Source organism: Dendropsophus ebraccatus, chromosome 8 (assembly GCF_027789765.1).
Source record: "Dendropsophus ebraccatus isolate aDenEbr1 chromosome 8, aDenEbr1.pat, whole genome shotgun sequence".
In the NCBI taxonomy this organism is placed as follows: Eukaryota; Metazoa; Chordata; class Amphibia; order Anura; family Hylidae; genus Dendropsophus; species Dendropsophus ebraccatus.
Genome location: NC_091461.1, coordinates 57,405,950 through 57,416,921, shown reverse-complemented (window position 1 = coordinate 57,416,921; position 10,972 = coordinate 57,405,950). Strand labels below are relative to the sequence as shown.

Here is a 10,972-nt window from a genome sequence, read left to right as displayed (position 1 = left end):
GCCTGTGCAGGCTTAGTGCAGCAGATCGCCGATCGGACCGCACGGAGGCAGGTAAGAGACCTCCAGCGGTCCGTTTCAACGATCGGTAAGTGATAGGGGACTCCCGCTGTCACTTACACTTAAACGCCGCGGCCGTGCCGCGATCGTGGCGTTTAAGGGGTTAATGACACGCGGCAGCGCGATCGCTGCAGCGTGTCATTACCGGTGAGGTCCCGGCTGCTGCTTGCAGCCGGCCCCCACCTGCTATGAAGTGCGCTCCGCTCCGGAGCACGCTTCATAGCGGGAGAAACACCCAGGACGTAAGGTTACGTCATGGGTCGTCTGGGGACAGACTTCCATGACGTAATCCTACGTCCAGGGTCGTCTAGGGGTTAAGACCCCAAAGACCTGGTAGCAGAAGGTTTGATACAATTGTGTCCAGAGTAGGATGCAACTGTAGCCAAATCCCAGCTGCAACTGCAGAAATCATGTAAATGTTGAAAAATTACAACATAACATACAACAGCTGTTTCACTTCATTATACATTAGTAAACTTAACATACAACCCCTTTAAGCTTCACAGAGCAAGCATTTAGGTTCAGTGTCCATTTGAACAAATAAACATTACCTTATGATAAAAAAATTGAATTAAAACATCGAAATTTTACAAAATGTTTCCACATTAGTTCCAATTGTATATCACCAGATTAATATTACTTTATTTCCCAGCCTGCTCCTATGATACAGTAGGTGAGGAATATATGTATATACACACACAGTAGAGGCTTTAGCAAAGCTATTGTTTGGAAATTATCAGTGCAAACAATATAAAACTTGTTATCAGAACGCCACCTTTTGTTCCCCGAAACATTAAGCGCTGTACTGTAAAACAGCCGTTGTATGGGGAGGGCAAATGCAATACAATCTGCTATTTCCAAGGCAGAGATGATGTCCAAAAAAAAAAAAATGAAACAAAGATTCCATATTCAGAATGATTTTGTCTGAAAATTTTATTTCAGTTTTCTGAACACTCTAAAGCCACAATGCTTCAGATGTTACACAGGTGTCCAGACAGGATTAACAAAAAATTAAATGTTCTAAATTACAAACCTTTCCTGTGTAAGATTTTCAGAGAGAACAGAAAAAAAAAACAAACCTGACACACACTTAATGGGAAAAACAAAAATTCTCATGCAATGGCAGGCAAGATGTGAAAAGCCACCTGACGCCACAGAGTTTTGTACATCAAATCAATTTCAGAAAAAAAAAAAAAAAAAGAAAGAAAAATCTGTAATAAACCTGTACATCCAAATACAATTGGGATCTAATCCTAAGTTACATTATTTAATGTTATATACATGTATTTCCCCTCTCATTTTGAGTAAAGCCTTCATTGAGTCCCCAACAAAATAAAAAAATAAAATAAAAAAAATTATAATTAGAAAACATTTCAAGACATGGAACAAACCAAAATCAACAATGGAAGGAAGAGGGTTACTAGAGTGGAGTTAAAACATCTTATGCAGACCACAAAATGGCCATAAAAACAAATTCTATTCCTTTAAATGATTTTACAATTTACAGTAAACTGCAGGGCGGAGAACATTTGCTTTTAGTCCTTGTATGGATTCTTAAAATGCAGTTTCATTGTGTTCTTGCAGAGATAAATACGTGGGAGATTGGTCCAAGTGCATGAGAAACCCATATTACATGCAGATTTCTTTATTTTCTGTGGTGCAGATGTCATTGGACACAGAAAGCCATTAAGACACCCACAGGCAAAATATCAACATACATTTCTAAAGTGGCAACAGAAAGAAGAGAAAAGGAAATTTCCCGGAACAACGATATTAGAGTTTAGAAGGTACCAAGAAGACTACTAATCAACTAGTTAAAGCAGCCAAGATTCCCTCTTATTTATTGAATGGAACAAATGCATTAAATAAACCGTGTGTCCTCTTCACTGAAGAGAGCTAGTCTATTCATCTTTTATGAGCTAGTTGATTTTTTTTTTTTTTTTTTGGGAAGATTAGCCATGTACTGTAGTAATTGCTTACTGCATATAATCCAAGCATTTGCTGTGACTTGTTGGAAAGAGCAGTCTGTAAGAAAACTAGGATCAATGAAATAGATGCCATTTTAAGCCATCCACAGAACGGAGACCAACACAGTACCCAGTGTTAAAACCCAATCTCTTCTGGCACTAATGTGCATGTTTCACCCCCAGCCCCAGAAAAAAAGTAGTAACTGATCCACAGTTCCCATTTCCATTGGATCCCTCAGTCAATTTTCACATTAGTGTAAATTTTCCGAACAAAGGCACTTGTTCCCATGTAACCAATTGCTCCTAGAAGAGAAAAATAAAACACATACAGTCAAATGTCACATCCAGTCAACTGACCCTAGTGAGAACTGCATAACTAAATAATTGCCCACATCTGACTGACTATGGTGTGACCTTGAACAACAATAAGCTGGGTTACCCAGCCTTATAACATTAATGGAGACCAACAGCAGTCTAGCACCCAGCACCATAACCAATCAGCTGTTTGAAGAGGCTGCAGTGCTTGTCTGGACCCTTCAGATCAGCAAGAGTGCTGGGAGTCGTACTCCTGCTAATCTAATATTGATGGCCAATCCTGAAGACAGGCAATGAATTTTAGAAGGCCGGATAACACATTCAAATTAAATCTTTCAGCTGGAATTCCGGTTCCAAACTGCTGACAGTTACATAGCAGTTATAACATGAAGACACATGGTACGTTTCATATACCCAGCTTTGCTTACAGAATGTAGAAACATGCTTTTATTCTCCAGTGCAAACAGCCAAAAAGGCTTTCACAAACTCCTGAAGTGCTAATGGCTCTAGAGCTTGGGAACACCTCTGACACTTTGCACCATAGAATAAAAGCGTTTTTAACATTATGGAAGCACAGACAGATATATGAAAGGTACAATGTGTCTCCTTGTCCTAACAGTGTCAACAGTTTGGAACCTAATTTGCAGCTGACAGATTAATTATTGCCAATTTTGGTTCTTCAGTAATAAGAGCTAAAACTTTTTTCTCTGTCAAAAAAGCTGTATTGGGTTGAAGTTGTTAGCACCATTTCCGGCGTAAACGTTAATGTTATTACAGTGGGAAGGAAGAAAAGCACTAATTCTGCAATTGTTTACTGCATTTTATTGTGTACATAGTGTATGTAGTATAACTAACTTTTGAAATTAAAGAAGGGGGGTAGGGCCCTGTTTGGGGCAAAAATAAAAGTATCACAATCTCTGAACAGAAATAAACTGAATCGGTCCATAGCCACCCCAGTGCAGCTTTCACATAGGAAGCGAAGATCCAATTGCTTGCTATGTACTTACCATTTTTATTGTTGGAACGTTTTGATACATAATGCCCTATTTATGACTTTTATACTCTGCCCTATATTCCACAATGGTGCAGATTTATCAATCGGTCTGAAACCACAACTGCTTTTGCCCACATCAAACCACCACAGCTCAGCTTTCATACTGTACTGAACTCTGGAAGAAAAAAAGAAAGCTGAGCTCTGACTGTTTGGTGTCGGCAAAGCCCGGCAGTCCTGGTTTCAAACAGATTAATAATTAAGGGTCAATAGATATATTTTTTATTCTTAATATTCAAATCAATATAAACTACAAGATATGACAAACTACTAAACACTCACCGCACATGATTCCCAAGGCTGTGCTAAATACTGCCATATATCCAAAGTAAAATGATGTTTGAAACAATCCATACATTCTAGAGGGTGGAAATAAGAAAAATGTTAAGAAACCTCAATTTTTTTTCCTTAAACTAGACTGCTACTGCAATCTTGAGGGCATAAAAGAAAAAGCATTAGTAGGTGATGCAGGGTCATTTTCTATTGCCCGACTAGTGCGAAAAGTGCGCTGATCAGCTCTTGTTTGCAGAGCCACACACGAGATTACTGTATCGCTCGTGCGGCCTATTATCCATCTCATAACTGGCCACAAATTTCCATTTACAAGAGATGATGTGCAGCAGAGTAGAGATGGATTTTAATGGCTCCACAAAAAAAAAAAAAAAAAAAAAATTTTTTTAAAAAATGCAATCAGCCAATGATAGATTTTTCCTTCATTGGCTGATCGCTGGCCCTTTTCTCATAGGCCAATAATCATGATAAAGTGACAAAGTCTTACGGAAGAAGAAAATGCACAAACCAGCAATACTTACTTTGTTTTGAAAAAGTAATAGTAAAAGGAGTACATGTAAACATAAATTGCAGTGGAGGCAGCAGAAAGAAAACTTGTCCATTGCCTGAAAATAAAAGGAGGAAAAAATTAATTCACAGACCTGTGCAGTAACAATGTACAAACAATACCGTCCCACAGATATAAAGAACAAAAATATCTATATATAATAACCTGTATGAGATTTTACTTCTGAACAGGATTGCACACAAAGCTTGTCACATAATGGCAGCACTATGTACATACAGATTGATGCAGACTTAGGGCACTACATGCATCAAATTGTAATGGACTGCTAGCAGGAAACTACATGAGAGCAGATAGAAAGGCCAGAGCTACTGGGAGGTATGCATATGGGAATAAGAGGGCAATAAACGTGTGTGTGTGTGTGTGTGTGTGTAGGTAAGGGGAAGACACATGGCACTGCAGTGACTACTGTGGGGAAAAAGGAAAATAGTACTATTGTATGGTTAAATTGGAATATACTGACTCAAATTGGCATGGCCTACAGTACCCCTGCCCTAGGCCTGCACTGCCTCTCCGTAGCTCCTCCATGCCTTCTAATAACTGCATCACCTGCCGAACGGACCCCAGGACAGATCTTGGATTAAAAGCAGCTATCTGACAGTACAAGCGGTTTGGGAGGAGGGGGTAGAGTTGATTTAATGCATGCAGCCACTTAACTATACCACAAAGTAGTAGCAGTGTAACCTGTTAGGCCATAGATTTGTGTTTTATTGATTTAAAAACTTACCACCTATAGTCCTCGGCGTTTAGAAGGAAGTATGTACATACAATAGTTACACAGACAGTCACAATGCAGAGGATGACTAGCACCAACATCATAAATCCATACACATAATAGATCTTATATGCCCAGAAGGAGGTAAAGATGAAATACCTGCAAGGAATAAAAAAGAAAGGAAAAAAAAAATGTAAAAAAATAAATACACACACACACACAAAAAAAACTAATACGTGCCATTGAAAAAAATATAACCTTAACCCTAAAATGGGAGAGGGGGAGGGGCTTTGTAATTTTTAAGAACATTATTTACACTTTAAGTCCCCCTAGGGGACTATTACAAGCAAACATTAGATTGCTATTTCATATCATTGACCTGTACTACCGTCAGACTCTAAATGCACGTTACCAATCGGACTTCAGAGGAAAGTCAGGGAAATCAATCCGATTGGTTGCAATCAGTCAGTGACAGAAACCCAAACATACCGTGAGTGGCATAGATCATGGCGTTTAAGGGGTTACGGACGAACAGACACGATAAATGCTGTCCACCACGGTACCAGCCTTCTTACCCAAGTCGATCCCACAGTTTTCAATTACTTTAATCAATCAAATATGTAAATCAGTGCTGGCAGTCGTTGGCCCCAGAGCACTGTTCGGCCCGCCTGTCATTTCCTCCCAAACCTAGACATTCTATTATGCATAAGCAGGCCGGTGTTTAGGTAGGTGTGGCAGAAGGAGGCGGCTGGCCGAACAGTACTCTGAGGGACCAAAGAAAACCCCCAGTGCTCCTAACACAATAATTTTCTGTTTGACTAAAGACAGGTGCCAGAAAGATGAGGTACACGGCTGCAGGGAGCTGTCAGCAGGTACCTTTGCATAAACCTGCTGACAGTTTCCCTTTAAAGGGCCAGGAGCCGGTACAAAGAAGGTAAGCAGTGATTGAGTCAATCATTAGCCCATTAAAAATCACAAACCCGCTGAGCCCAATTGGGCTAATATGGTTCCCAGGAGTGCTGTATAAAGCTCCTGCAGCAGCCGTGGCACGTACCAGCAGGAGCTTTATACCGGAGGGAAAAAAAAGTGTTTTATTCTCCAGGCGCGGAACAGACACGGGCGGGGAAGTAGTCATCTGGGCGGCTCCCCGCCCGTATCTAGTCACCGCGAGCACGCTTGAGTTCAGAGATTACTGTGTTTTGTTGGTTGAAGGGGTTAACTAAACAGTAGCTTGATACATACTTCATCAATATTTGTGTAGAAGTTTTGCAATTCTTTAAAGTATAGTGCTTAAGTCTGGTATTAATGTAAAGGGACTGGTGTAAATGTCTGTAAGTCTTACATCATCTGATAATCATTGTAATGATTGACAGATCACAGCAAAGTAATGAAATCTTTTCTAATATCTGTTTGAATATTCTGATTGCAATTGTAATTTACTTTTTTCGTGATCATCATCATCATCATGGGGGGAGCTATATGGTCCCAGCTTCTGCTCTGTCAGCACATGGAGATTTGCTTTACAACAGTCTAAAATGACTTTCCAGTTATGGTCTTTGACCTGTGTAGAGGTCATTATACAAAGAAGAGGGGTGAGCTGTGACCATCATCTATTATGAATCGTCTGATCCTTTTTTTCACTTTATACTGGTGTCACCTTTGACTGCCCTATTCTTGAGGATGAGGAAACCTGTAATATCCACATCATTGCAGAATGTGAAAGATATTCTTCCCTTTCATAGTAGCATTGCAGGAAAACATGGAGCATGAAACAGTGATACTGAAATATGCTAACACTTACATTTCAATAAAAATTGATCCAAATGGTAGTATTCCACCCAAGCATACAATGACTGCTGGCTCCATAAACCTGTGAAGACAAAAACAGTTAAGGTCTTTTACACCTGATTAGAAATATAATTAAACAAGCCAAATTCTCCAGTCTAATCCTGTGCATACTCTTTCAGCTGTGGTGAGCAATTGCATAACACAGAAGGGTACAATATTTATATTAAGCAAAACATTTAGTAAATTAATTTCTGCAAGGCTATGTAGACAATGCAAGTAAAATAAGCTACAAAAGAAAAACCTTATAACATGTAGGAACAATTTCTGTGCTGTGAACTGCCCAAGAAAACCTTACCATTTCTTCTCTGGAATAGGCCGGGGAACTGCATTGACACGACAGGGGAAGTTTGGCTGTCCGGCCAGATTCCTACCAAGAATTGTGCCCACCAGGTTCAATGGAAGAATCACAAAGAAACAAATGCAGCACACAGCAACCTAAGACAGCAGAATAAAGTGGATTAGTAAACGCTCATTTACTGCAGGCATTGGGTTTTAGTATATTTCCTGTGGATTAATCACTAGATTACACTGCTATCATAAGGAGAGGAAAACTGTAATACCAAATCTACATCAGGGAGTTGCTCTATACAATACAATGGCCCCTCAACATAATAAATGGTTCTGGGAGGACCATAGTATGTTAAGTCTATAATGCTATGAAACAGATAAATAGAACTTGAAAAAGGGCTATTGAGGATGAGACTGGTCATAAAATTTTATTGAACGTGGCTGAGCAGGAAAAAAAAAAAAAGTCCCAGCAGGTCTAGAAGAACTGCCATGCTGGGATTTATATTTCTTTAGAATGGGGAAGAGTAGAGAAGCCGCAAGCTTATTAGAGAGTGAGGAGGAAGGGGAGGGGATTGGACATCGCTGTACAGCACTGGGAGTAAGGAGGGAATTGGGATTAGACATTGCTGTACAGCATTGTGAATAAGGGCCTTATTAAAAGGGACAATTATTTAAAAAATTGTTACATCGTTCAGATTTTAACGATCATCATTTAGTGTAATAGACAATGATTAAACGACTAACGAGAAATCCAATTTGGAGCTATTTTTATCGTTGATCGTTTCCCGTTCAGTCGGAACCCAATAGCGAAGATAAGACGACAACAAAAATGATCATAAGTAACAATCATCGTTCCGTGTAATTGGGTGAACGTTTTAGATCGTTCGCCATACCAGTCGTTCAAGATCGTTTATCATTAAAAAGGAGGGGATTGGACATCGCTGTACAGCACTGGAAGTAAGGAGGAGATTGGACATCGCTGTACAGCACTAGAAGTAAGGAGGGGATTGGACATCGCTGTACAGCACTGGAAGTAAGGAGCGGATTGGACATCACTGTATAGCACAGAGAGAGTAAGGAGGGGATTGGACATCACTGTACAGCACTGACAGTAAGGAGGGGATTGGACATCGCTGTACAGCACTGGGAGTAAGGGGGGATTGGACATCGCTGTACAGCACTGGAAGGAGCGGATTGGACATCGCTGTACAGCACTGGAAGTAAGGAGGGGATTGGACATCGCTGTACAGCACTGGAAGTAAGGAGGAGATTGGACATCGTTGTATAGCACTGAGAGAGAGTAAGGAGGGGATTGGACGTCGCTGTACAGCACTGGGAGTAAGGGGGGATTGGACATCGCTGTACAGCACTGAGAGTAGGGAGGGGATTGGACGTCGCTGTACAGCACTGGGAGTAAGGGGGGATTGGACATCGCTGTACAGCACTGAGAGTAAGGAGGGGATTGGACGTCGCTGTACAGCACTGGGAGTAAGGGGGGATTGGACATCGCTGTACAGCACTGGAAGTAAGGAGGGGATTGGACGTCGCTGTACAGCACTAGAAGTAAGGAGGAGATTGGACATCGTTGTACAGCACTGAGAGAGTAAGGAGGGGATTGGACATCGCTGTACAGCACTAGAAGGAGGAGATTGGACATCGTTGTATAGCACAGAGAGAGTAAGGAGGGGATTGGACATCGCTGTACAGCACTAGAAGTAAGGAGGAGATTGGACATCGTTGTATAGCACTGAGAGAGAGTAAGGAGGGGATTGGACGTCGCTGTACAGCACTGAGAGTAAGGAGGGGATTGGACGTCGCTGTAAAGCACTGAAAGTAAGGAGGGGATTGGACATCGTTGTATAGCACAGAGAGAGTAAGGAGGGGATTGGACGTCGCTGTACAGCACTGGGAGTAAGGAGGGGATTGGACGTCGCTGTACAGCACTGAGAGTAAGGAGGGGATTGGACGTCGCTGTACAGCACTGAGAGTAAGGAGGGGATTGGACGTCGATCTACAGCACTGGAAGTAAGGAGGGGATTGGACATCGTTGTATAGCACTGAGAGAGAGTAAGGAGGGGATTGGACATCGCTGTACAGCACTGAGAGTAAGGAGGGGATTGGACGTCGATGTACAGCACTGGGAGTAAGGGGGGGATTGGACATCGCTGTACAGCACTGTAAACAAAAAGTAGGAGGGGTTCACTATGTCCGTGCAGCCCTTGCTTTAAAAAAAAAAAAAAAAAAAAGTGTAAAATAATTAAAATTTTACTACCATTTAAAAAAAACTTCTGACATGTCATAGCTATATGTGAAAGTGTATATTGGTTGGGTGTGGCTGCTAAGAATCCCACCGATAGTTAGAACGAAGGGGCTGCTGCCTGTGGTAGGACGCGCTCTGCCCCTTCATCTCTGCTACAGGGAGCTGAATTGCTTACACTGTACATATTAGCAGTCTATGGAATTCAGCTCCCTGTAGCAGAGATGAAGGGGCAGAGCTTGCCCTCCCATGCAGCAGCCACCTTGTTCTAACTATTGGCAGGGTTCTCAGCAGCCGGATCCAGATCAATATACATTTATGTTCTGACATGTTGCTATGACATGTCAGAAGTTTTTTTAAAATCCTAGTTTCACTTTAAGTATATACATTACCTCTCCACAGCTCCCAGCGTCTTCCTGGCTTCTCCCTGAGCCACCGGTGCAACTTCAGAGACAGTCTCTGAAGTGAGAGACCACTGAGCCAATGACTGGCCACAGCAGTCCTGTCCCAGCCAGAGATTGGTTGAGCAGCCTGTCACTTTAGAGACCGACTCTGAAGTTGCACTGGCAGAAAGAAGCCAGGAAGACACCGGGAAGAGTGGAGAGGTAATGCACATATGTAATTGTTTTCTTTACACAGTCGGCAGCCATGCATAATTACACATAGCAATGTGCAGTTGGCAGCCAATGATTTTAGGTCAGGACGATAAGACCTGATCAGCAGATGTTAGTTGTCATCAGCTTATCATTGTCTTTATGACACGGAGCGATAATCTGCTAAAACGCCCTGATTCGGCAGATTATCGCTCCATGTAATAGGGCCCTAAGTGTCTCTAGTACACATTACGTGCGGTGGCACTGTGTATCAGTGAGACACTGAAGCAGTCCAGCAGCAGCTTAAGTACACAGCTCCGCCAGTAATCTGCTTCAGTACAGTGATAAACGTCTGCCAGGTTCTAGCTGTCAGTTTCCGTTAAAACCTGGATCATCTGCTATATTTTCTGACAGTTTATCCAAATTGCCACATGGTCTACTGCTATTAAAGATGCCTGTGTGCATAGGGTTTATAGTATTAACACCCTCTTGGTATACTTGCTAGACTGCACAAAGTCTTGTTAAAGCAAGCGCCTACATCCTTCAAATTTATAATGGAAAAAGAAACATGGAGTTGTGACAGCGGCTGTAAAAATAAATTCATACACCACACTTAAGGAAAGTTAACTGCAGCTCACAAGTCAGAGAAAACTTACTCCGAAGCAAAGTGCCTGCTTACAATTGCTTTGGACAGCATCCAGGCACGGAAGATGCAAAGCTTAAATTATGCTTTTCTTAGGAAAGAAAAATCCTTGGGTGACCCTGATTAACATGCAAAACGAAGAATGGAGCTCCAGGTCAAACATAAGTTGGTATACTTAAAAGAAGAGCAGGATTAAGCAGAGTCACAAAACCAAAAAGCAACCTTTAATGCAGGGGAATGCCGTGCTACGAGCATTCCTGAACTGTGAATCAGATTACTGTACTAACAATGAATGGGGCATTGGTGAAGCTTATATTCAGCACATATCACAAGTCAGCTTTACTGCAATGAATAGCCATCATCAAAATGAGACAATAGAATC

The 10,972-nt window shown here is 41.5% G+C and overlaps 1 protein-coding gene across 1 annotated transcript in view; it reads right to left on the bottom strand.

The window, feature by feature from the left end:
* Positions 1 to 972: 972 nt before the first annotated feature.
* Positions 973 to 10,972, bottom strand: part of TM9SF3 (transmembrane 9 superfamily member 3) — a 38,476-nt gene continuing 28,476 nt past the window's right edge. The window contains exons 10-15 of the mRNA XM_069980484.1: positions 7,105 to 7,244; positions 6,763 to 6,831; positions 4,974 to 5,120; positions 4,203 to 4,286; positions 3,673 to 3,749; positions 973 to 2,327 (exon numbers count right to left, since the gene is read on the bottom strand). Coding sequence (XP_069836585.1) covers positions 2,260 to 2,327; positions 3,673 to 3,749; positions 4,203 to 4,286; positions 4,974 to 5,120; positions 6,763 to 6,831; positions 7,105 to 7,244 — 585 coding nt within the window. The 3' untranslated portion in view covers positions 973 to 2,259. The remainder of the gene's footprint in view (positions 2,328 to 3,672; positions 3,750 to 4,202; positions 4,287 to 4,973; positions 5,121 to 6,762; positions 6,832 to 7,104; positions 7,245 to 10,972) is intronic.